Source organism: Lytechinus variegatus, chromosome 10 (genome assembly GCF_018143015.1).
Source record: "Lytechinus variegatus isolate NC3 chromosome 10, Lvar_3.0, whole genome shotgun sequence".
Lineage (NCBI taxonomy): Eukaryota > Metazoa > Echinodermata > Echinoidea > Temnopleuroida > Toxopneustidae > Lytechinus > Lytechinus variegatus.
Genome location: NC_054749.1, coordinates 29,431,694 through 29,459,193, shown reverse-complemented (window position 1 = coordinate 29,459,193; position 27,500 = coordinate 29,431,694). Strand labels below are relative to the sequence as shown.

Sequence of the window (27,500 nt, the reverse complement as noted above, 5' to 3'; positions counted from 1 at the left end):
TAACTGCGCTTAAATTCTTTTTTTTTAGATCTGAAAATCAAATATCTTTAGCTCGCTCATCGCGCTCTTATTATTGATATTATAATAAAGAATGTAATTAGAATGTCCAGATTCTAGGTCTGGATCTAAACACACGCACGCATGTTTATTTATTTTTATTATTAATGTAGGAATATTATCCATCTATCCAATTATCCATCCTTTTCCTGATTTACAAAACGTGATAATTATGTCGAATTTCGTTTCGGCTCGCGCTTCGCGCTCACATCAAGTGTATAGTCATACTCCTTTCCTGTTCATGCTTTTAAAAGGTGCTTAGAATGCCCAGTATTTAGGAAGGAATGTAAAAAAAATGTTCAGCTCGCGCTTCGCGCTCGCATTATTTGATAGTTGAAATATGTAGGATAAAGGAAAGTGTGTTAGCGGTGTAATGTAGTATTTACTTTTTGAAAGCAGATTTGGGCATTTTTATACATAACAATGAATTATCTCGGATCTTGATTTTTTTTCAACTAAGGTAACTTTAAAAAGACTGCATGTGTTCATAGCAAAGTCGGGGCTCTCTTTATGACATTACTTTCTTATAATTTTTCTAAAAATTAATACATGATCATATATTACAACAGAGGAAGAAAACAGGAAGTAAGGATGCAAATTGCATTCGACATGCACATGCGGATCAAGGGGTGAGGAGGTCTTGCTCCCCCTTTAAGAAAATACAAACAGAAGAAAAATAAGTGAAATGGAAAGGAAAACTTAAAAAAATGATACGGTGGAAAAGAAAAAGGGGGTGCCGTGCTGATGCGGCCTTCCTCTCCCTGCCGCTGCTGGCTTACCCCTCCCAGTATTAAAGAGATATACAAACAGCACAAAAGAAATAGGAATAAACGAAGGAGATGAATGAAATAAGGTGAAATAGAATCGAGGAAAAAAATCGCGATAATGAACAGAAAATAATTGGTCGAGATTATGAAAGTGTAAGATTAGAAATATCAGTTTTAATTTTTAGACGAAAATGTGAATCCAGTGTCTAATCGCCTTTGCCTCCTCTTGTACCAATTGAAATGGACTAAGTAAGAAAATGTAAATGGGCAATTCCAGGAGGCCGAATGCGATCGCTACGCCCTATTGACTGCGTAAAAATAGGAAAAATGGAGTAACCAAAGAAGAGGGGGAAAAAAGGAAGAAGAGTGAAGAAATTGACAGACCTGCAGACGGCGAGAATATCTGCGTTTCAGCTAGTTCAATTTTTAAAAAATAATGGTCCATTTCACGCTTCATACTTTCAATAGTTTAATCATAAGAAGATTGTGCACGTTGTTCATTTTTTTACGAAAAATACTTAGGTCTTTTCTTTTTCGTCCTTGATGTTTGAAAGAAGCAAGTTCGCGCTTCGCGCTCATATTTTATGTTTATGAGAAACATGCTCTGTGCACGACTTTTTTCAGGAAGGCCTATTTTTTTGTAAAGAGTCGTGGTGTAGTGGTTCTTACTCCCGCCTTGTAAACGGAGAGTCGTGTGTTCGATTCTCACCGCGGTCTAAACCGTCCTTTGGCAAGACGTACTGCATACCTTGCCACTCTCCACCCAGGTGCTAAATGGGTACCCGGTTGGAAGCGAAAGTTATTGTATGCTTGAATTTGCCAGCGCCATTTTTAGACTGGGATGAATGCAAGGAATGCTTCCCAGGGTGTGGAAATTGTGCACTTTTCATGCGGGATTGAAATGAATCCTGGGATAAATCGTTTTGCCCCTGCTGTAAATCGTTTTGAGCCGTTCTGAGAAAAGCGATATTTATAAACTTGCTATTATTATATCTTATTAATGACACCTCATTCATGATCAAACAAAGTGCTTAAAATGTAATAGGAATATAAACTTGAATTTCAGTTTGGAATCTACACCTGTATTATTAATTTTGTTATGATATTTGTCCTATTTGTAAAGTCAAGCGCTGCCTATACGGTCCTTTTTTCAGTCGAGTACATTAAAATAATCTAGTTCATAATCAAACTTTGCATGAAACATCTTTTTATGTTCAGTGCAGAATAAAATAATCTGCTCGCATCATTGCCAGTTGAACTATTGCAAGAAATATTTGAAAAGTCCACTTTTCAGATCAGTAGAAAATGCTTGAAATATTCTTCCTTCAAGTCTGTAACCCCCCCCCCCCAAAAAAAAAATCAACTCGTGCTTTGCGCTCGCGTAATTATGTTTAAAACACTACTTGAAATACTAGGTTCTCAGTTTTCTTTAGTATATACTAATTAGGCCCCTTGACCCCGTACTTCTTTACTTTTTGTAATTTTCTTGTCTTGTATTATCCCGTTGCCCCATCTAGTGCTTTTGCAAATGGTTTTTGCTACTTGTGTACTCGTTCCATACATATTAGCATTTGATCCACACATTCCTGAATCACTCCGCTTGCCTTCCTATTCCAGTCCGAACGTTCCTGAAACAGTCCGCTTGCCTTCTTATTCCTGTCCGCACGTTCCTGAAACTGTCCGCTTGCCTTCTTATTCCAATCCGCATGTTCCTGATAAAATCCGCATGGCTTCTTCTTTCCTTCTTGAAGCTGACCTGATTGCGGATGGTTTCCGGAAGACGCGGAAGGGTTTAGGAAGGGCAGGACATCATCAGGACATCGTCAGGACAGGGTCCCGAAGGTGTCAGGAATTCAATATCCGCGTCCAAATTTTGGTCTCGACCAAAATTTGGATGCGGACAAATTTTGATTTCCCGAACACCAGGAAGGGTTTAGGACAGCGTGCGGACACTCCTAGGAATGTCCGGACAGGTTGCGGAAGGGTCGCGGATTGTAATTATTACATTCCGCGCCTTGTCCTGACGCTGTCCTGGCCCTAGTGGAAAAGGGGTTTTATAGGGGTATTGAACAAAGATTAAATGGCTTAAAAAAAGATTCATCGATCTCCTAATTTTTGTGAGATCAGAATATAAGATGCTAATTAAGTATGTGTAATTTGCATTACTTATCTTTTACTTAAGTTTTAGATTGGTTCTTAAAGTAATACTTGTATATCATGTGTAATATTGCTTGGGTCATGTGCATTAAGTGTAAATTGATATTTTGGCACATATTGGCCCGAATTCACAAAGGTGGATTCTGCAAAATCCACGGATTAATCAACGGATTTTGTTGAGTCCACAGTCCACGGATTCGCTTTTGTGATTCACAAAGGTGGACTCGACCGAATCCACGGATTCTACCAAGTCCATTACGTCACGATTTCGAGTCAACTGTTTGGGGTGGTCTGAAACAGTGGACTCCACAGAATCCTTGGATTCTAGGCGTAATTGGCCAATCACAGCGCAGCATTTGGGTACATATGCAGACAGCTAGCTATCACTGGGCGATACTTTTGCAGCAAAATTTAAAGTGGAAGACTGGACGTGAAAGTGGTGGAAAAAATGCATGCTGCACCGAGCTCCGAGAAAATTGTGAGTGATTTGACATATTTTTTGATGAGCAATATTTTTTGTAACTTTTTATGCATTGATTTGTGAAGTAATGTCCGAATTTATGTCATAAATGCATGTATAATAGGTATGGTCATGAGAGTCGAGTTAGTGAAAAAAATTCTCGCGGAAATGGTTTTGTGTAGCCCCATAAGTGCATTTCTGTGTTGGTCTTTCGCGAGCTCTGTGACACGGCTAGACGTACTCGTTGACGTTAGACGATTAGACCCTTGACTTGTTCCCCTTTTCACTCGGTTCTTCCGAAATTTATAATTCCCCCTGTCCCTGTCGCTGGATTTTCTTAGATCTACATGTTCTATCTTACTCTAGCCTGCAAGCCTGAAGGCTCCTGGAGAGTAAAAATCAGTTCTACGGTGCACTCAGTCTCAGATTCAGAACTGACAAAAGTTCAGTTGGTACTATCCAGGGTCATGATGGTCATGAGTAAGCCTACGGGCCAGCTATGACTAATTTTTACTCTCCAGGAACCTCCAGGCTAGTCTTTTCAGCAATTTTGAAGATTTCATTTGAGATGATGAATCGTTTCAAAGAAAATAAATTTGGGAGAGCAGTCATGTATTTTTATTTTAGCAAAGAAAAAAAATGGGCGTTTTCAGAGATGGAATAGGCCTAGGGGATGTCCTTACAGAGATGAGAAAATTTTCAGAATACAGATTTGAGAGAATTTTCTCAAACTGTTATGTCAATGACCGATGTCGTGATGACTGAATATCATTCTAGTCTCATGCTCATCTTTCTAAGTAATGACTATTTTCTTTGCCATTGAAACTTAACCATGTCAATTTCATTTTCTCTGCAGAACAAAAATGGCAGAAATTCACCGTGCTCATTTAATGCATCTTGATGGTGTCAACAGGCTCAGAGAGGTAAGCTTTGTTTCGATTGAACAATAAACCGATGCAGTGACAAAATTATGACTTGTTTCTATATGGAGGAGATACTGGTTGAAGCACTAGTGATGAAACCAACATGGCAAATTTTCGTTCCTACTTGCACAAGCAGTGACAATTTTCAAGATTGAAAAATGGATGGAGTCAAAATGAATGAAAGGAGTACAGCAATTAAAACAGCAGATTATTTGAAACATTTGACTTGATGGATGCAATGCATATTACTGTAAAAACAAAATTAGGAAAAGAAAAACAAATTTAATCCTAAATAGACTGGGCTATTTCCATACTGTACCTAAGAAGACTAGGGGGGGGGGGGTTGAATGTTAACAAACCTTACCTATTGTTCAGGGAATCTTGAATTATCTTTTTTGTTTCATGTTTGTCTACTCTAATTCTTTTTCCATGTATACACAGATAGCCAACAGGCCCAGACCCTGACAGGATTACAGGAATGAATGAATCCTTTTTGAGTTGTACATGGATGAAGCCTATTGAATGCGGTATCGCTTCTCAAAAGAGACTGCATGCACTCCATCTCATCAACTTGCTGGAGGGTGATCTGAGGAGGAATACAGAATGTAGTGAACCTCTACCTGTTGTCATAGGTGTCATCGATGGGACTCATGTCTACATAAGGAGTCCTGGTGGGGAACAAGCCCTGTACTTCCGTAAACATGTTAAAGATAAATTCCAGTTTTGGTAACGATCTCAAAATGACTTTTTACAGAATCTAATATAATGACCACCCAAGTGTCTGTTTGTATGAATAAAAAAATATGTGTCAAAGGATTCTGGGAGAAATTGTGAAATTGCTGAGAGATCAGCAAAATAAGCGCAGATTCGGTCACTTCCGTCTGGTCTTTATTCCAGCAATAATAATACACTGTCCCATGTGTGCCTATCTGTGTTGGTGATCTTCAGTGTGAACTTTTTCAGAGTAGATTTCAAGATTTCACCAAGTTCAGTCTGTACCAGATCTAGATCCTCGATGATATTCTGACAATTAAGCCTGGTTTTACAGATTTTCTCATGAAATCAGTGTTTACTGCAACTACTAGCATTTCTCTTTAACCGGGAGAACAGGTATTCCGTCAGTGTGCAGATTGCATTTTTAATATAAATGTATACTCTGTTATGCCAGTCTGAACTTTTGGGAAAGGGTCGATAATGTGACTTGTACTCCTATCATCATTCCAATGTCACTAAAGTATAATAGCGGTCATTGACTTTTTTTAAGCATTGAAATTTAGATTGTTTTATTTAGCACCCTCTCTTTGTAATGTACTGTACAGTACTTATTTGTCCTTTAAATATGCTCTTGAGCATTTTCCTTACAAATTCATTTATCTAGATATTAGACGCTACAGACTAAGAATTTAAGTGAGTCTTTCGATAATTGTGTTTGATATATCAACATATATACAAAATCTTATAATTCCATCGTATTTCTTTAAGTTAGAGAAGTGTGAAAATCATTCAAAGACCAGATCCTTCTAACTAGGTTTACTTTAAAAATGAATACTCACTTTCTTACTGTCATGCTCTTCTTGTATTTTTCAATTGATAATGCCGAAGTCATATATCAATATTCAATAAATACTTAATCATCATACAGAGTGAAGAATATAAGTACATTAATAACATAAATATAATATAGTATTACCCTTATCTGACGTCTGAGCTGGACCTTTAAAATGTATTGCCCTAGTTTTCATGAATATTGATAATGAGTCAGGTACTGCATACTATATTTGTTTTTCTTGGTCTTTCTAGTACAATGTCATCCATTGCAACACAATTCCTAATTTATGAATAGATATGTCTCTATACAGTTTTTATGTTATCAATATTCAAATGAATTCTCCCAACCACATCAACAAATCAAGAACTTCTGTTATTTCTTTATCTATGAATATTTAATATAATCTGCAGTACAAGGGCCCGTTGCAGAAAGAGTTGCAATCAATAGCAACTCTAAAGATCATGCGCAACTTGATTTTCAACCCATCAACAGCGCGCATTTTGGACTTGCGATTGATTTTTTTACTTGCGTTTAAACGCAACTCTTTCTGCAACGGACCCCTGTTGATGCAATATAAACCTCTCAAAAAAAAATTGTAAATCTGTGTTTAGCAATTAATTTCTCCCAACTCCCAATTTTACGTAATGCATATTTGATATCATTGTTTTTTCAATGAAATTTGTTGGGGACTCTTCTGATCATAAGCAGCATAGAATAAATACATTTAAACCAGCAAAACTAAAAATAATCATACATTTATGATTTTTGGTTGAAAACATAATTTGCATTGATTTTGTACACAAAATCACGCTTTTGAGCAATTTTTGGTCTGACATAATGTTACGTAATTTCGGAACCGCGTACCCAGGTGAAGCAAAACTGGTCTCATAAGTTGCGCAAGACTTGAAAGTAAAAATTCAGCGAGCGCGGTAAAAATAAAAATATTGCGTAAATCATTGGGGGGGGGCTCCGAGGCCTGTATAGGGTTAATGGTATTCCATGAAATTATGATGTATATAAATTTTTGAAAAATAATTTTTACATGCATATCACTTGACTTGCAGAAAAATTAATTTTAACAGTCATACTCTATGTAATCATAGTTAAATAATCATGTGAAGTGTGGTTATTCATGTGTGGAAAATGTGACAAAATAATATATTAAATTGTTGTCTGTTATCAAATTGAATTGATTGTGCTTTGAATTATTCCAGATGTTATTCCCATTGATAAGAGAGATCATGGTGACGATATGCTTTTTTGTGTGTGTCAAAATCAAATATAATGCTGTGATATTTTAGATTAGGTGATGATGTTTAAGTATAAAGGATTGGAATGTCTGAAAACGTTATTCATGATTAGTTTCCTGATTGTATCATGATCATGGCGTGATTCAAAGTGAATTGGCAATCAGTGATTACCTTGTTCTTAAAGATGGATCCAGTGGTGCTTTAGTGATGTGGAATTGGTTGCTGTAAAAAGGATTGTGATTAGTTTCTCAGTTACATATCTTATCCTGTCTATCTGAGATTAACTCGATTAAATAATGGATTTCTGCTTTTTGCCACTTCAGGGCCATGGTTGATCAGGTGCAGCTAGCTGATGATGTGCTTCTATTTTTTTTTTGTGTGTGTGTAAAGATACACAACAATCAATGCCAGCAAACATAATTCTTGGGAGATGGGGGGGGGGGGGTGACCAGCAAACATTTATTTTAGAATAATATTTTTTTTATATTGTGTATATGCTGCAGATGTTTGTTTTCATGAGCATGCGCAGTGCAGTCTCAAAAAAGGGAAGTCCCTAAATTTGATTGAAAATCCACGGTTGAATCCGTGGATTTGGTTGAGTCCACGGTTGAATCCATGGACTCAACCGTGGGTCTGGTAGAATCCGTGGATTTTTGAGTCCACTGTTGGTGAATCACAAACTGCAGAATCCGTGGATTTTCCAGAATCCATGGACTCAAAAATCCACGGATTCTAAAATCCATGGATTTTGCAGAGTCCACCTTTGTGAATTAGGGCCATTGGACTCAATCAAGATTCATCAATCTCCTCATTTTTGGGAGATTTGAATGTTAAATGATATGGAAGTATGTGCAGTTTGCATTATTTATCTTTTACTAAAGTTTTAGATGGGTTCTAAATTAATTCTTGCATATCATGTGTAATATTAATTGGGTCAAGTGTAAATTGATGTTTTGGCACATACTACTGATTGACAGGGAACATTTCCGAGTTCAGCGCGACCTTGTCAACTCTCTTGTCAAGAGGTCGAAGCGATCTTACCTCGTAGGTCTTGTTGAGGAGTGCAAAGATGACTCAAAACAACTCTTCTCTTTGGCTAACAGACTCCTCAATCGTCGTCAATCCTCACCTCTACCAAATAATACAGACAGCTACGAACTTGCCTGTCAGTTCTCACATTTCTTTATAACTAAAGTTCAAGGGATTTGCAAAAGTCTAACTCCTGACCTCACACCTCTACAGTCTTCCACCTCTTCTACCTTGGACATCTTACGCCCTACCTCTCCTGATGAGATTTTGTCTTTATTTCGAAAATCTCCTCCCAAGTCATGTCAATTGGATCCTATACCTGCTAAGTTACTAAAGGATTGTTCATCCACGTTCGCTCCTATTCTCTCTTACCTTGTTAACTTAAGTTTAGAGCAGTCGCATGTCCCGTCCTCTCTGAAATGCGCTCATGTTACACCACTGTTAAAGAAACCCTCTCTTGATCCCGATTCTCTCCAAAATTACCGACCGGTTTCTAACTTACCCTTCCTCTTCAAAGTCCTTGAAAGGGTTGCTTTCTCTCGTCTTGCTGAATACTTTCTCGATAATAATCTGTTCGACCCATTTCAATCTGCTTACAGACCCCACCACAGTGTGGAAACCCTTCTTGTGAGCACCTCAAATCATATCCTCCAAGAGATGGACCGAGGGCGTGTGACTGCTTTACTCTTACTCGATCTATCCTCCGCCTTCGACACAGTAAACCATACTATTATGCTGAATATTTTAAGTTCGTTTGGTGTCAGAGGTGAAGCATTCAAGTGGTTTGAATCCTATCTTTCTTCCCATTCACAGATTGTATGTATAAATGGCTGTCAATCAGCTGCTTCACCTCTGACCCATGGCGTACCGCAGGGCTCTGTGGGCGGACCGACGCTTTTCTCAATTTACATGATTGGATTGCGGCAAGTGATGCTCCATCACGGAATTGACTACCATATTTACGCTGACGACATTCAACTTATTATTTCTTTTGACTCAACTCAGCAAGCAGCTGATACTGCTATTCGTCGTCTTCAATTATGTATGATTGATGTTCACGACTGGATGCAAACCCATTCCTTGAAACTAAACTTAGATAAGTGTGAATTTCTTTTGTTTGGCTCTAAAGTGCAGCTCAACAAAATTGATGTCAATTCCTTTTCTTTTTCTGGCCACACAATTCATTTGTCTCAAACTTGCCGTAATCTTGGAGTAAATTTTGATTCACACATGACGATGTCTTCCCAAATTTCACATATCTGCAAATCGGTTCGGTATCATCTTCGTAATCTAGGATTTATCCGGAAATATTTATCTAAGTCCGCGACCGAAAAGATTGTACATGCCTTGATTTCCTCCCGCCTTGATTTTTGTAATGCCCTTTTGTTTAATTTACCGCAGGCTCAGTTACATAAGCTTCAGAAGCTCCAGAATGCAGCCGCTCGCATTGTCACTTTGTCAAGTAAACGCTCACATATCACCCCTATCTTATATTCGCTGCACTGGCTCCCTATAAAAAAACGGATTATCTTTAAGATTTTGTTACTTGCCTTTCATAGTATTCGTGGATCAGCACCACAATACAGTCTTTCATTTACCAATCACTACAGACCAGGCAGATCTTTGCGCTCATCCACCTCTGGCTTACTTGTCATTCCGAAAGTTTCAAAAACTTGGGGGGAAAGATCATTTGCTTTTGCATGCCCCACTTTGTGGAATAGCCTTCCTGAAGACATAAAAAAATGTACCTCTGTCGAAACTTTCAAAAAAATCTTCTAAAAACTTTGCTATTTAACTCTTAGCTCTTTATGCGCCATGAGCACTCTACAGAGTGGATTTGGCGCTTTACAAGTCTCATTATTATTATTATTATTATTATACTGGATTCAGTTTTTCAAACCATATGATTACATGACGAAAATTTTGCGTTTAAGAGCAGTATACCCCAAGTTTCCCTTATCATCAAATCTCTTCTCAAAATCCTATTGCCCTCAAGCATGAAATTTAAGTATAAAAACACCTGTTTCTTGACCTCGGTCCAAAGATAATACACCACAGCATCAACGGTCACAGCAGGGGGCCACACACGATGGATTGAATTCTGTTGAGTGCATGGAGTTCCATGTATACACGCGTTGATAGAAACTTTTTTCTTCCTTTCTTTCTTTCTTTTTCTTTCTTTATTTCTTTCTTTCTCTCTCTCTTCCTTCCTTCCTTCCTTCCTTTCTTTTGTTAAGACTGTATCGTTGCGCGAGTGAACGGCATGCATCCCATATTTTCTTGCTGTACGGACAGAAACTAGATGGGATGCATCGCGGTCCTTGCATGCTAAGCATACTGTAATTCTTATTCCGCATACTTTCCTTATTTCGAGGTCTATTTTCTTCAATCGAAATTGAAAATAGACTAGTATTGGATGTCTGAATGTAATATGCCTTTGAAAACGTGATTAATATCGAATACAATAATTTCATTCCGAAGATCCTTCTACAGGCAGACAAGTCTTACGTAATAGCACAGCTGTTGTTTATCATTTCGTCCTTGGCTCAATGCTCGTTTAGCTGGCCCGTGGTGGTGAAATCGAGACAAGGGGATTACCTGGCCAAGATGGGTTTATCGGGGTTGGAAAAGTTGTTTGAGATTTGCAAACGCAAAACGGGGTATGCGACCGCAGTTTGCAGTCCGAAGTGAGGTCGAGAATCAAACGGGAAATTTTCGTAATGAATTGCATATTTTAATCTTGACCACTGTGTCAAGTTTGTTAAATGATCATGCAAATTAATTTGTTCATGTTTGAAATTTTCAGGGTCGCGTGGTAGTGACGGCTGCTAGAAGTAAGATAGAAAACAGCAAGAAACTCCTTGCAGCAAATATGCTTGCCAGGGAACCTGCTTTTCACATCAAGTCGGATACGATTACCATGACATATCAGAAGCACACCTGTGACATGCTGACAAATGAAGATGTCAATGAAGAATTTGGTAGCCTCACACTCCCATCAACAGCCAATCTCTTCAGTGACCCTGATGCCGTTTGCGGTGTCCCCATTTCACGAACGGTAAATTTTAAGCTAGTGATTGCATTATTACAGATATTGCATGGGTGAGAATAGTTTTGATAAATTAACTATCCTATTGTGGAGATTATGTTGCGGATGACATTCGTTGTCATTTTAGATCAATTAACTTGGATAAGAATTTGTATTTTGTTCATCGTTTTAAAAGTAATGACAGAGATGCCAAGTTCAAAGACCAGCTATGCGTGAGATTTTCTGTGAATCTGAGTGAGATCACAGACATTGTGTACAATGTATATGGGGATAGGCTGTGATAGTTGCGTGAGACAGAGATTTGAGGGGATGAACAAGAGTCCAAAATGCTTGAGTCTCACGTATAATGCGTGAGACTTGGTAGCTCTGTACTGAATCTATTAAAGATAAAACACATTTAAGATTTGTATTTGATGTCACAAAGAATATGAAACAAATAACAAGTTTCTCAGTCAAAGGTCATTTGAGGTCACCAAACATACCTTATTGTCTAACAATTTTTTCTCCCTTTGTGAAAAATTCATCATTGTTTTTTTCTCAAAGTCAGTACTGCTGCCATATTAATTTGTAGTGCAAGATGCAGCCACTTGCGTTTATAGTGCACTGATTGACTTAGTTTTCAAATTTTTGTTCATATCATGAAAAGACAATCAGCACTCGGTTGAATTCATACAACTGGGAAGAGAGCTCTGACCGTATCTCACTCAATTCTGGCATCATGGAAGTCGTCTTGGAAACTTTGGATGGCGACCCCATTCCAGTCTCTGACACCAAAGAACCGGTTATAATAAAGGTTGAGCGGAAGAACGGTGAAGAGCCAGGCTGGACCGAGATTACTTCTGAATCCTTAGTGAACGTGACCAATGTGACGTATCACAGCTTTGATATCCTCTACAATAACACAGCATTCACCGTCCAGATACAGGCCGAGAGCGAATCATGCTATGCGTTGCTTCTAGGATTCAGCGGTTTCCCAAATGCAAGCAGCTTCGACGACATAAGAGTTTTCCGCTACGATAGAGATGCCAATGGTAGGCTCCTTCGTATTTGCATTGGATTGGAATAGACATTAAAGTAATATGATATTAATCAGTGGTATGCAAGAAATTATTATTTTTTTATTGACAGACTGTGTCCAGAGCATTGAAAAAAGAAAATGAAGAATTATTCAATTATGTAATTCGAATATGGGTATATCATGCAGGAATCAGCATACAGTAGGACGGGCGAGTGGTCGGGTGGTTGGTACATTGCAAAAATTGAGGATCAAACAACCGCCTAAATATTTGCCCAGTGGTCACGGAATTGGAGTGAAGGGTGCAAGACACATTATAACAGTGTGTCAGAAACTGTGTTGCCATGGTAATGATATATTATGGTGTTGCCTTTATATATTCCTCACCATTGAGAATGATATGAATGGGTGATGGTATAATTTGAGATTTGTATTACACATTATTGTAATGTGCTATTATGAGTATTCATCTGGATGGGGGGAGACTTGTGGCTTGGAGCTCATGTTCACTCGCTATTGACATTGAAACTGTCATGTGAAAAATAAATCAAGTATATTTCCTGAACTTCTCATAACCAACTCTACAGTAACCATTTGCTTTGCTCATTGTTTGTTTGCTTACTGTATTGAATTCTTCATCATTTCATCACCCTCTAGCCACAACCGATAAAGTCATTTACGAGGCTTTTTACAGCAACTCCGTGGTCGGGAACAACGCTAGGAAGTACTATGCCATGCTGCTTGAGCTTGACTGTGTTAAGCTCTTCAATGACTACCCTGACTTGTCTTCTTCAGAAGATAACCAGCTTCTATGGGCGGCGGGAAATACCAGCCAGAATTTTTCAATGCCTTACGGTTTCCGCATTCTTACTTCAGGATGTTCTTACTGGGATGAAGCAGACGAGATGTGGCACCAGGATGGATGCGAGGTCAGACTTTGGGGGAAAAAAATCGCAATTTTCTTATATTAATATTCTCCAAAATTTGTTTGAATATCATTTTGCTTTAATAACACAATTAATCTAAACCCATTGTGCAAAACTCCCACAATGACATACAGCATACATATTAAAGTTTTAATGGTACATATAAATAATAACAAAGATCTCGGTACAATATTTAGTGGCTTTACCCTTTCTAGGCCGGGGCATTTTGGGAGTTCATATGGCCGGAGGGGGGGGGGAGCTCCCAGACCCCCCTTGAGATCTCGGTCATCGACTACGTCAGCGCGCCAAAAATTGGCACACAGGTTGTCTGGGACAAAATCTATAAAATTGCATAGTAATTTATTTCTTGCAAATTGCTATTAAGTGATTTTGCTGATTAATGCGTAATTAGTATGCAAATTCATACTTTTTCCCTTTAACTCTGTAAATAAAGCTCCAAATGTTCTAATTTTTTATAGAAATTCTTTGTGGTGATCTTAGCAATTGTACATGAAAAAAATTGTGATAGCAGATCAATTTTTTATTAATTATATTGTTTTTTGCAATCTCTTATTTATTTCTTTGTTTTTTGGACCCTTTGTTTTTCATTGTTTTGTCAAATCAATTTGTTGGGGATTCTTCTGAGATCATAAAAAGCATAAGATAAATACATTTAGACACGCAAAACTAAAAATAATCATACATTTATGATTTTTGGTTGAAAACACAATTTACATTTACTTCGAACACAAAAGCACGTTTTTGAGCAATGACTTGATGTTTTTTCTCTCAAGGTTTTAAGCAGTACAACCTACAGTGAGCAGTACTGCAGCTGTAACCATCTGACATCCTTTGCTAGTACCTGGATTGTTCCCCCAACACCTCTCGACTTTAACTACATCTTGGAAAATGCTAGTTTCACTGAAAATCTCACCATCTACATCACTACCATCGTGGTCTATGTGTTCTTCTTCTTTATTTTACTCTGGGCACGACGTCGAGATCGTAAAGACCTATTGAAGGTAGGATAGAAAATGGTGTAATGCTGGATAAGATATTGAGCATATGATACAGGGAATTCTATGAGAAATACTAATTATTGTTTTCAGTTGCAAGAAATGTTTTCGTTTAATTTCAATCACGCCTCCACTAAAAAAAAATCATGTGGATGCCGAAATCCTTTGTACAGTTCCATTTTTTTTATACTAAATAATCAAATGTAGTCAGGAATGCATATGATCTGTGTGGATTTTGTATTCACAATGTGTTGACTTAAATGTATGAGAGATTCATGTAATAATATGTCAATGCTTCTGCTTTCTGTAAATTTGAAGTGAAGAAGGAATGCAAGTTCATACTTAGATATTGGACAAAAATTGTTTAAAAAACATGATTTCTTGTACTAATCCAATTTGAATGATATTTCCAGTCCATAAACTCCATATTTTCATAATGTATCAATATTTTACATTTGATGATTAAAGTCAATTGTTTTCATGCTTGCTATTATTGTGCGTGTGTTGGTAGAGCATCCATCTCACAACCGGGAGGTCGGGGGTTCAAACCCCAGCCGCGTCAGACCAAAAGACATTTAAAGATGGGAGTTGCTGCTACCCTGTTTGGCATTCAACAACTAAGGAATAGAGCCTCGTTGATCTGGCGCTGCACAGCGGCTGCCTGGCTCACGATCAACAATAAAATATGGTTTGAAAAAAAAATTATTTAAAATATGTGTAGTGTTCCTGGTAAATTTTCATTTGTAAAAACATAAGAGAAAAACACACGGTTAATGTAAGAAATGGAAAGAAAATGCAGGAGGATTATTGTTTTAATCCTATTTTTTTTCTGGAATTTTGGTACTCTAACAGTTTAAAGAGGCGAAGTGATAATTTTTATCAGTTTCCTTGAATTTTGATGGATAACATTGGAAATGTAGACCTATATGCAATATTCAGCTAGTCATGCTGATGCTGATGAAGTGTTTGTTTATATTGCAGCTTGGAGTAACACCGCTGACGGACAACAACCCAAACCATAACTATTACTATGAAATTGTCGTCTTGACTGGGCAAAGGAAAGCTGCTGGAACAGACTCTAAAGTAAGATAAGAAAAATAATTTAAAAAAATAAAGTTTGTGTGTGTGTTGCAGGGGGGAGGGTGTAGGTGTCTTGTAATTATATAACACATCATTAAACCTATTTTTTCCTGCACCCTGTTGGAAGTTTTCTTTGTGTTTGATTTTCAGATTTCTTTAGAAATATGTTTTTTTTTCCAATTATAGCCAATTTCCAGCAATGCAGATCTTAATAGAAAGGGCCAAGGACAAAACCATTAAAGAAAAAGTGTTTCTAACATTAAAAAGGATGCACACAATATGTACTTATGTGCCTTATTACCCCATAATTCACATACTCATACTTTAAGTGTGTATTATTCAAAACCTCTTGCAACCATATACGGTATATCATCAAGATGGGGAATACTGAATTCAGACTATTGTTGCTGCAAAGGACTTTAGTGTCGCAGTAAGACTTGATCCATTTTCCATTTATTTTTGGACTTTGAGAATACCTATCAGAGCACTGAATCTCTGACAATTGTTGTGTTTTGTTTCCATCTATAAAGGTTAGTTTCATCTTGTCTGGTGAAAATGAAGAAACAAATGTACGAGAATTTGAGGATGACAAGAGAAAGATATTCAGACGAGGAGCTTCTGACCGATTCCTTATGGCTGTACCCGGGTAAGACCATAGTGAAATCTTAATAATTTCATGAAGTGTACACTAATTGTTGATAAAAATACTAATCATATATACTATAGTTTGCATTGCATCATTTACAATGTATAATCATTATTACTAAAGAATAACATACACTGAAACAAATCCTAAATGTGCAGGACTTTCTACTATTCTGTCAAGTTACTACAAATCTGATTTTATTCACAACATCAGCTGCTTTTTTCTTTACGTAAAACAGATTCATTTACATGAAGAAAATCTTTGGGAGAGCTATACCTCTGTTTAAGTCTTTCTCCTCAGTGCAAGACCATTAGCCTTCTAGGAAGCCTGGTATTGGGTGTAGGCATTTATACCCATTTTCAGGAACATTTCAAAACCATCAAATACATTTTGGTTCACGATGATGTATATAGAATATCATATATCATTTTGACTATGCTGGAAATATAAATTTGAATCCTTGGTTCCTTTTTTTCTGAGATGTACTGTATATGATTTAATTTCAGGCCTCTGGGAACATTGAACTACATGCGTATCTGGCATGACAACTCTGGCAAAGGAAAGATGCAAGGATGGTACGTCAAATACATTGCTATCAGAGACATCCAAACCAGGGAGAGGTTTTATTTTATCGTCAACCAGTGGTTCTCAGTGGTGGAGGACGACGGACAGGTGGGAATAAAGATTGGGATTATGGTATTAAATGATGATGATGATACTTTTGGTGGTAGTGATTGTGATAATGGTCAGGGATGGAATTATGATGAGGTTGAGTGGTTGGTTATGGGATGATGTTGAGGTGATGCTAATGACAAATTTGGTGATATTATGTTGCTGATGGTGATTTGGTGGTTGTGTTGTTGGTGATTGTGATGATAATTAATATTGATGCTATTGAGGGATTTTGTGGTAGTGATGGTATTGTGATGATGTTGGAAACAATGTTGGTGGAGGTAGTGGTAGTATTGGTGGTGATGATGTTGATTGTGATAATGGTCTTGGTTTGAGTTGCAATATTGTTGATGGATGGTGTTGTTGATGGTTTGTGTTGGTGTTGATTGCCATGATGATGATGGTGACGTTGATGATGATGATGATGGTGGCGATAATGATGCCAAAGATGATGATGGTGTATAAATGTGAAAACTTGTATTTGGCAATCTGTCTCACACAAGATTCAAGAGCAAGTGAAAAAGTACAGTTTTATTGAAACAATCCTTTCTGTCACATTCAGATTGACCGGCTTATTCCAGTAGCAGGCCGGGAGCAGATGCAGAACTTCTCCCACCTGTTCAGCAACCACTCCCGCAAGAATTTCAACGATGGCCACCTGTGGTTCTCCATCATTGCGCGTCCTCCAGGGAGTCGATTCACCCGGTTCCAGAGGGCTGCATGCTGTCTGATGTTCCTTTGGTTGGAGATGCTTGTGAACATCATGTTTTACAAGGTTACCCCACCTCCTGCTGCCACCAGCCCCATTGAAATTGGCCCATTGAGTCTTTCTCCTGCTCAGGTACTAGCCATGCAGCCTTTCTTTTACTGCCTTCTTTCTAGTGCTTTACCTGATGATAATTGGAAAGAGTTTTTATAAGAGTGTACTGGTGATCTTGTATTTTTCATGTAATGGATTTCCATTGCCGATCACATTTGAAATTCATAATGTTGTAACAGTGGTAATGAGAAGTGATATGAGGAGGGTGAAGAGAAAGAGGAGGAGGATAAGGAGGAAACAGAGGGAAGAGGGAAATGGGAGGAGGAGATGAAGGAGTAGGAGTATAAATGGTGGTTATTGATGAATAATGCAAGTGATTGCTTTGGTTCATGATTCCATTCAAATACTTTTATGTGACCTCATCCATTATCTTAACAGATAAGCATTGGAATCCAAGCCAACCTCATAGTTTTCCCAGTATCTCTTCTTGTCGTCCAATTCTTCCGGAAATCCCGTCCCAGAAAGATGAGAGAGTCTCGCATCAAGCTAGCTGCATTGGTCAACAAGCCTGTTCGGAAACTGAAGCGCCGACCTCGCAAGACAGCACCAGCGGATTACTCCAAGTTGGAAGACTTTGTAAGTGGAGATTTGAGCTCTGTGGTGACTAATCCCTGCAAGCTATAACAGAAATATGAATGACTTCTGAATCGACTGAAATAAAGAAATCTAATCAGAAAGAAGAAAAATCATTGAGATTTCCCCTCCCCCCCCCATGTAGATAAATAAACTGATTTTTTCAAGGAATCCCATCAGATTTTAAAGAAGATGTTCTAACATTAGATTTAGTTTGCTCAATACTTTACAATTTTCTCACACTTTTCTTATTGTTTATATTGGCTAACATGAAGTCTGGTCTTTTAGGCCAATATCTTAGAGTTTTGGGGTAAAAGCAACAAAGTTTCTTAATTAGAGAAAAATAAATAATCTGCAACTTCATGCAAAATCAAATCTGATTAATGGGTATCATGATACACAGGATAGCAATGAAATGTTTCACTAGTTGTCATGATTCATTTTGAACCATGTGCCTCCTCACCGTCTCTAAACTCACTCAGGCATCACCGAGCAGAATCGTCCTTGAGGAAAGCAGTAAGCCGGCGATGATGATGAACCCAACAGCAGGTACTAGGGCTGAACCTAGTCTGGTCGTCCCACCCATCCCCGGTACCTACGACGAGAGTGTGGCCCAAGGCGGTAGAGGCGCGGGTTACTTTGGTGGGGATTCATCCCCGACTCCGCAAGGGACAGGAGATGCAACAGTAAGTCATTCAAGTTTTTGATATATGCAAATTTTTATTATGTTAAGTTTATTATGAGCAATTGATTTGTTGTCTATTTCAAAGAAACCCAAGCAAACATAACATTTACATACAGATTAGGTGGGTAAGGGGGTTCACCTCTCTAAATTATCATAACTGCCTGGACTATGCTCTAAAAAAGCAATAGAATTGCTGGCAGCTCGTGATTTGAATTTACAATTTTGTTGGCATTCTTTTTTGATGTTATAAAAAACTTTAGGAGAAAGGTATTCACAATGGATATTTGATTATTAAAGTACCGTATGTCAATTTTTACAAAAGTTTCGTGAAACATGCTTTAGTGACAAGACTGCAGGCAAAAAAAATTGTGAACATGTATGTCCATAATGTTATCGAATTCCCACAAGCTTTCTTTCAAAGAAAATTCATTGTCTACTAGCTTAAGCATATTACTTTGACACCAAGGTTACACCACAAGGAATCCCAGATGGCCCTGATGTGAAATTTCCTGAATGATGATCTGTAAAATGAAGGGTGGTGATCACAAACTGTCTTAGAAACACTACTTGCCAATTTAATTGGTCAGAAAAAAGAAGATTAAGTTTCATAAAACTCTACCACCTCTTCTTAGGTCTTGATCCAACCGGAAAAACCGAAACGACGCAAGAAGTTTTCTTTTCCTTGGTGGTTTGTCATTATTGCTTGGATTGTGTTAATCTTAACTCTGGCGGCAGCTACCACCTTTACAGTGTTCTATGGCATCCAGTTTGGCAATAAGGAAGCTAGTGAATGGCTCTGCTCAATTGTTGTTTCCTTTGTCTTTGGAATCTTCCTCACACAACCCATTAAGGTATAGTGATATATCATTTCACTTTGTTCTTGATTTGGTATATGACAGTGTCTTCTTAAATCATGTCTTTAACTATGGTTAAGGGGTAGTAATGTGAAGTATTCTGGAGTATCATCGAGTATTATTATTATTAAAAACGGTAGTAGTCCTCTAATGCATATTTACCCATTTGAATTCAGATATGGAATTTTCCTGGCTATTTTTTTTTTAAGATTTAAAATGTGAAACTATCACCCTCTCTTGATAATGTGCTTCTATTTATTTAAATGCCAGTTGAGCAGTTATTTCACATTTTCAGTTAGTGTAAATCAGAAGGCTTATTTTATACATTGAAATCTTCAGCCCATTGAGAAGGGTTTATATAAACAACAAAAAAATGCAGATATTCTAATTATAATTTAAAATATATAAATTAATTTTAAAAAACTCATAATTTTTAGTTTGTATTCGTCACCTCTTAGTCATTTTGAGGCACATGCATTGATATATTAATATGACAATGTGATAGTGATTGGGTCATGTTGGTCATGCGATAGAGCTAGTTATCTATTATAAATTCAAGAGAAGTAGGGGGAGTGCTAAGAAGGACCTTTTTAAGCATCCCATAATCTAGCACCTTAGTAGGATTTTTCAAAAGCCAAAACAGGGATCATTGGGAGTATTTGAAGTCCTATAGAAGATTTTAAAGTGATTGGTTAACATTGGTTTGACTTTTAAAAAATCTGAGCTAGAGGGTCACACTTGTCACCTGTGTCTGTGATTTGTTCCAAAAATGAAGCCCAGAAAAAATTGCGTTCGAAAATGATTATTTAGTGCTTCAAAAATTGAAATATAAAGTGACCGGAAACACCATCTTAATTTCATCCCATACACTTATGTGTACTATTTAGGTGTTTATAAGACGCCTATTTACAAAATCGGGGTTAGCCCCTTAGTTTTAGCTTTTCATTCTCAATAATGGTTGTTTTCAGGGTTTATTAGTTCTAATACATGCACTTGTACACATGTTTCATCTTGGTTTGAGAATTTTTTAAATCGGCTGCTCACAAAGTTAAATAATACCTTTAACCCCTGGATCACTTTTGATATCATTATTATTGTTAGTATTGTGATTCAGCCAATCAGATTGAAGTATTTTAGTAGTTTTTAACTGTTATTGCAAGTTAAATTTAAAGTTTAATGAAACAGGAGCAATAAATAATTCAGCATACAAAGAGATAAAGGTAATAAAGGATCTTTTTTAGGGTCCTTGTTAGAAACGGTTCTCTGTTAAAAGTTCTAAAATTAAAGATTTAGATGTAATTATAATTTTCCTGTGTATATTTTTGAGGCTGAAATTTTTCTCTGTGCTCTTGCTTTTTCTGTACAGATTCTTCTGGTTGCGACCTTCATTGCCTGTATTATCAAAAGCCCTAATGCTGATGAGGATACCGAGATGGAAGAGGATGAAGAGGAATTTGATCTCAGACCTGATGAAGAGTACCTCCACACAGTCTCTGGTAATAATGATATATAGCATTTATCTAGTTGCCTATTCATTGGCGAACTTTATATATTACCCCAACTTTAGCTCCAGCTGTAAAGGGGTTTGGTGCATTCAATTAATCCCACCGGACACCCATTTACCTCACCTTGGCTGAGTGCAACACAATGCGGGAACAAAATTTTGCTGAAGGCAAGACGCCATTGCTGGAGTTCGAATCCATGCCCCTCTGAATAAAAGACAAGAGTCGTATCCACTAGACCACAACGCACCCACAAATTGTGATATTGTGATCCTTGACATTCTCACTTTAAATCTGATTGAATGGTGTTTATTTGCACATGTACAGAGATCACATGACTAAGTACGGGGGGGGGTCCTTTCAATCGATCCAGTCTGTCATTGAAATCAATTTTAGTAAAATCAACTTGCCCATTTTAAAACTGAATAATGAAAATGTTATTGCACCGTGTTTCCAACTTTTCTTATTCGCTTGCAGCTTTCAACTGTATTCTTTATTTCCAAATCCATGCACATATGTACATGCATTGACATTTATGTAGCACCTTTCCATAGTAACAAGTTCTGCCCTAGCTCCAAGTGATTACAGAGGATATCAGAATGAAAATGGATAGGTTTTCAGTTCATCTATGAATAATAATGCTGAATAGCTTGGACAGATGATGCTACATGAAGAATTTTTCAAATACTAGGGCCAGAAAAATTTATGCATTGTTAAACTTTATTTGAGTTCATTTTGGGAATTTAAATGAAAAGGGTCTGTTCTAGAATGTAAAGAATAATGAGATTTTTGGGCTGGAGAAAACAAGCATGAAATGTATGGTGGTACTAGGTCAATTGTGGAGATGTAAACAAACAATGCAATCTTAAGATGTAATTGTCTTTTGGACTGGTAACCAGTGAAGTTCATTGAATATCAGAGACGCATTCATGTTCCTGTGCTTCAATTTACCTTAGGTACTGTGTCAAGAAAGAAGCGAAAACTGCCCTACAAGCCACCTGATCCAGAGGCGTTGGAAAGAGCCAGAGAACAACGTCTCAAGGAGATTAAGATGTATTCCATCTTCAGGGAGATCTTCTTCTACGTGGTGTATCTGTGGGTGGTTCTTGTCATCAGCTATGGCAATTCGGATCCTTCAGCTTACCGAATGCAAGAAGACTTCTTCAACGAGCTTGTAATTGGTCCTGATTCTGTTCATTCCTTTACCAAGGCAAGACTGAACTTAAAGATATTAATATTAATCACTGCACATCATAGCCTTTGATTACGATTTTGATCTTTTCATACCTCTTCATTTTATGTGCTATTACACGGAGTAAAACTGAATTATTCACACATGTACATGTTTTTTTTTAAGGGGAGGGGTCAAATATCTATTGAACTATAATATACATTTAGTTTGTTACCAAAAATTGTGTGTTGTATTTATGCTAGCTTCTGCTGATTTTGTATGTGTGTTAGATTTGTTTATTATCATACATGTCAGGCTTCTGCTATTAAACATACAAACAATTTAATTGTTTTTTTTCTTCATATTCTTACTTACCGCAAACAGATCAACAGTCATACATCTTTCTGGGCCTACCTTCACACCACCCTTGTACCGACAATATTCCCCCAAACCTGGTATAATGGTGATCCAAGTCCAGAACTGGAAGGATTTCTTGCAGACCAGAATGCTTTAATCCTCGGTTATCCTGTACTACGACAGGTTCGCGTCAAAAGGGGTGAGTATATGCATTACTTTTTTTGCGGAGGTTGGTAAGGGATTCAAGATAAGAGCAGTAAAAAAGAAGATGTGCATGGTAACATATGATGTGCCCCTCTTATATCGATGCAGACGTAAACGAGATGAAACGTTATTGCCCTTTTACGTTACTCACTTCTCTTCACAGTGCCAAGAAATTATACCTATTAGATTTGATTACATTTAATATATCACTTAAATTTTTTTTCTGGAGTGAGGTTGTGTTTATCAACTTTTCCCTGTTTCATAATCATATCTCTTAACCTCACACGAAATGAGCAGCTAAAAGCCTTTACAAACATCATTACATGTGTTGAAATGTCTTGTCTACACAATATTCAAAGTTTTGAGGATCGATTTCAAACTTGACTCAGGCATCATGTGTATGTAACGAAAGTATGATAGTGTGAAATGGGTACTCCAGCCTGAAAGTGACAAGATTGGCATGAATAAGGTTTATTGAATGAAGCAAAAATGAAAATTCTATCAAAATTGGGTGAAGTAATTTAATTTTTATTATGCTGGTAAAATAATATTTTGTTATAAATTTGCTTCAGTTTTATAGCCAATGATGTCACAATTCCACTTTTCCATTCCTTACTAGATATATTAATTCTTAATGACTTCACTTTTCTTTATCATGTGTTTAAAAATATCATAACAAGATAAGATTCGTATGATGGTGTTATATATTGGATCAACAGTTAAACCGATTTCTGGCATTCTTGGAGCAGGGAATGAGAGTTATTGTTAATTCATGTATTGAAATACAAGAGAAAAAGATGGAAGATGACGTCATGATCACAATAATTACATATTGTTAATTTATTTTGATAAGAATTGTCTCATCAAAATGATGCAAAACGTGGAGTTAATAATTTTTCATCTGGTTTTCATGAAATTTTCTTTGATTTTGTTTCTATAAATATCTCTTTTTCCAGTGTAGGGTACAGCTTTCATGAAATGAATTTGTTTTCATTAGGGTTTCTTTGTGTAGCATTATCCCTTGTTGTATTTTTTATGAGTAATTTCCCCATTTATTTATTCTTTTTCTCATAGGAGAGTGTGAAGTGGTATCTGAATTCACAGACATAGTACCGGAGTGTAATGTTGCCTACTCCGTAACGGATTCAGATGAAGAAAACTATGGGCCCGGATGGACACCGTACAATCCAAACATAACAGACAGACCGCAATATAACTACACAGCATGGGATGACATAGAAAGTTACCCAGTACTTGGTCGTCATGCCCTCTACTCTGGAGGTGGGTATCTTGCCAAACTTCAGGGGAATAAGACCGACGTTGAAGCTCTCCTGGATCAGCTCTACCAGGAGGCCTGGCTCGATAGATACACACGGGGAGTGTTTGTAGAGATTGCTTTGTACAATAGTCAGGTAGATCTATTTGGGGTTGTCAGTCTGTTGGCGGAGTTCCTGCCCACTGGTGGCGTAGAACCTTTCTATCGTATCGATATCATTCGTCTTTACACCTACGCTCAAGGTTTTGGGGCTGTTCGTCTTGCTTGTGAGATCCTCTTCCTCGGATTTATTGTGTTCTTTATTGTTCGTGAAATCAACAACCTGAGACGGGAGGGGGTTAAAAAGTACTTCAAGACCTTCTGGAACCTGGCTGAATGGATCATCATTGCTTGTGCTATCGGAGCAACAGTTGTCTATTTCTATCGCAAATATGTCACAGCCAACCTTCTTGAGGAATTCAAGGCAACCCATGGGACAGAGAGGATCAACCTTCAGTATGTTGCCTACTGGAATGAATTACTTACGTACCTCTTAGGTGTTGTGGTCTTCATCGGCAACCTGAAGTTCATCAAACTTCTTCGCTTCAACAAACGCATCGGGATCCTGTCGAGCACCATTCAAAGCTGCACAAAAGATCTGATCCACTTTGGTATCATGTTTGGAATCTTCTTCATCGCTTACGCACTCGCCTTTCACCAGATGTACCTCCGCCATCTCCTTGATTTCTCTGACTTCATCTTTACCATGGAAACACTTTCTGCTGCCATGTTAGGCAAATTCCACTATGCTGGTATTGCTGAAACAAATCGGATCCTTGGCCCCATCTTCTTCTTTTTCTTCATGATCACCATCACGTTCATACTTGTCAACATGTTCCTGACCATCGTAATTGAGGCGTTCTCTTCAGTGAAGCGAGACATCACCCGCCAGTCCAACGACTATGAGATGGTCGACTTCATGATCGGTCAGCTAAAGAAATGGGTGGGATGGAACAACAAGACCAAGCCAGAAGACAAGAAGACCAACCCTGTGACAGAGATGGACAACCATGATCCTATGACAGAGTTCCCTGACAAGGTTGACCAACTCCTTGACTGCATCGCCAAGGTTTACTTCGATGCCTCCCAATTTGAAGACATCATCCGCGGGATGGGTGGGTCAAAGGGGGAGAATACCAACACCACCAAGAAACGACCGGTTAAAATTGCTTTGACAGGATAATTTGTATGCACAGCTGTTACGTAAAAAAAATGCCAAACTTAATGAAATGAATGATATAAAATTCAACTTTAATTCAAACTGCATATTGTGACAAATCATGTACAAAAATTTTGTACAAACGTAAACAATGAAAAATATGGGTGGATTATCTTTCTCATACTTTTGGCCGACATTTCAAGTACTAGATATCAACCATGACTCAGAAGTAGAAATATTCACTCACACAAAATACATAAATAATCAATGATCACTCTTAATTTGTCCCGTCCTCTGTACATAAATGCTCTGCTGAGTGCAATGCCCGTAAATGCCATCCATATGTACAAATGGTATCGTTTATTATTGTGATTCTTAATAGATTAATTTTGCTGTGAATTAATAATTTAGTGAAGGTGGTGTTTGTGTTTGAAGTGATAAGTGCAGCCAGCTTTGTCTTATCTGCTTGTTATTTTTCCTTTTTCTCTGGCCTAGACCAATTGCTGACTAAATGTGAATTCAGACGACAAATGGTAATATTGAATTGATAAACTGATTGGAATGATAGATCCGATATTAAATCAAATTTTCTGAAAACATGTTGCACTTATTTGTGTTTTTTTTCTAGATATCTAGGAATAATTGCTTTTGAAATTAAAGATTTAAAGTAGCCTGAGCTATAACAGGGAAACACTTAATCCCAAAAAGACTTATAGCATTAGTTACTACCGAGTATCACCTGCTATTATAGTTCAACGAAATTGATTTGACTAAATAGAATAAAATGAAGCTCACATTATACTGGAAATTCTTATTTGGGTTCATGAATACAGCAATATGCTAAATGTTTGCAAATAAAGTGATATTATATCATATTTTGTATTGTAACAATTCAATATACTGTATGCTTGAAAAGTGAAGAACATGATTTGACACCTCTAAAATGTCATTAACCATAAACAGTACTTTGGAAAATAATATTTTGGAAAAGGAAAAAGCTTGTATTAGAAATTTCATGTAAAGATAGTGAATAGTGGATGAATGGCAGTGTGGAAGATCAAGTGCTCACTGCTCATGTTATCCAGACAACTGTTTTCTGAACATCATTTGACATTTTTAGTATTGTTCTATAATATTTGATTCTCTTTACTTAAATAATGTATGCAAAAAAATCAAATTATTTAGATAAGGATTGAAATCACTTGAGATCAACCTGTTTTAGGGTATATATTCACTCATGTCTTTCATTGTAAGTCTTTCATTGCTTTTTTTGTATAATGTATTTCACTTACCGGTGATCATTAAATTATCTTGATCTGTATATATGCCTATAAGATACACTTTCCTTGTTACTTTAGTAGCGCCCTGAAATATCACAGTATATACATCGTCAAGAGCACCTAATCCCATTCTCATAACACTGAAATAATTTAGACACTAAGGTACATTAATAGTAATGGGTAGCCACTTATTTATTTAGTGTGCTAGATTCCACCTTATTCACCCAGTATAAATTATCTTGATCTGATGATAGAGATATTATGTTTGGGTTAACTTGTCGGAATACTGCCCCATGTGGCAACTACGGTACATCAGCAGTACTGGAATTGTTAGCATGTATACCTGTCAAGTCAACAGAAGAATGCAAGATATAAGAAATAAAAACAATAGGAATTCATGAAACACGTAAAACCAAGGATAGACGATAGACTGCTTGTTCAAACCATTTAACATCTTATATGTTGGTTCTACAAAAGTGCATCTTATATAATCTTAATTGATGTGCCGAATGAGACCTAACATACAGAAATGTTTATGAAGTACCACCTTGCTAAGATGATGACAGATACATTCAGATGAATGTGAAATTATTCTCACTCAAAATTTACGAATGAGATAAACATAGATGTTTTACTTGAATGGGGCGTGTAATGCATTAACTGCTGTGAATGTGATTTGCATTATAATATAAAGTGAATTTTAATGCATGTCTATCGCAATACATTTCCTTTTCCTGATGTGATCGTGAATAGATGAATAAATATTTTAGTTTGAAAATGGCCTGGACCTGAATTCGATATTTTTTGTTTGGCTTTGTAGATTTTTGTAAAGTGTGCATATTCGTCCATGAGTAAAGCATTCATGTGGTTTGTCTAGCCTCCCATTGGTCAAATAGTAGGGTTCTGTCTTTAAACCCTGACTAAAGCTTTGACAATGGGTCAACAATGTGACCTATACTCGGGTGTCAGCTTACATCTCAATAT

The 27,500-nt window shown here is 37.2% G+C and overlaps 1 protein-coding gene across 2 annotated transcripts in view; it reads left to right on the top strand.

Moving 5' to 3' along the window:
- The window catches only part of LOC121422223, a 72,351-nt gene extending 45,584 nt beyond the window's left edge, over positions 1 to 26,767 (top strand). For both annotated transcript variants that reach the window (XM_041617132.1, XM_041617133.1), the window contains 15 exons: positions 10,999 to 11,250; positions 11,888 to 12,272; positions 12,914 to 13,185; positions 13,977 to 14,204; positions 15,180 to 15,281; positions 15,809 to 15,924; positions 16,431 to 16,596; positions 17,159 to 17,437; positions 17,795 to 17,992; positions 18,472 to 18,675; positions 19,307 to 19,525; positions 20,895 to 21,024; positions 21,987 to 22,240; positions 22,586 to 22,757; positions 23,837 to 26,767. In XM_041617132.1, the coding sequence (XP_041473066.1) occupies positions 10,999 to 11,250; positions 11,888 to 12,272; positions 12,914 to 13,185; positions 13,977 to 14,204; positions 15,180 to 15,281; positions 15,809 to 15,924; positions 16,431 to 16,596; positions 17,159 to 17,437; positions 17,795 to 17,992; positions 18,472 to 18,675; positions 19,307 to 19,525; positions 20,895 to 21,024; positions 21,987 to 22,240; positions 22,586 to 22,757; positions 23,837 to 25,260 (4,401 nt within the window). In that variant the 3' untranslated portion in view covers positions 25,261 to 26,767. The remainder of the gene's footprint in view (positions 1 to 10,998; positions 11,251 to 11,887; positions 12,273 to 12,913; positions 13,186 to 13,976; positions 14,205 to 15,179; positions 15,282 to 15,808; positions 15,925 to 16,430; positions 16,597 to 17,158; positions 17,438 to 17,794; positions 17,993 to 18,471; positions 18,676 to 19,306; positions 19,526 to 20,894; positions 21,025 to 21,986; positions 22,241 to 22,585; positions 22,758 to 23,836) is intronic.
- The last annotated feature ends 733 nt before the right edge of the window (positions 26,768 to 27,500 follow it).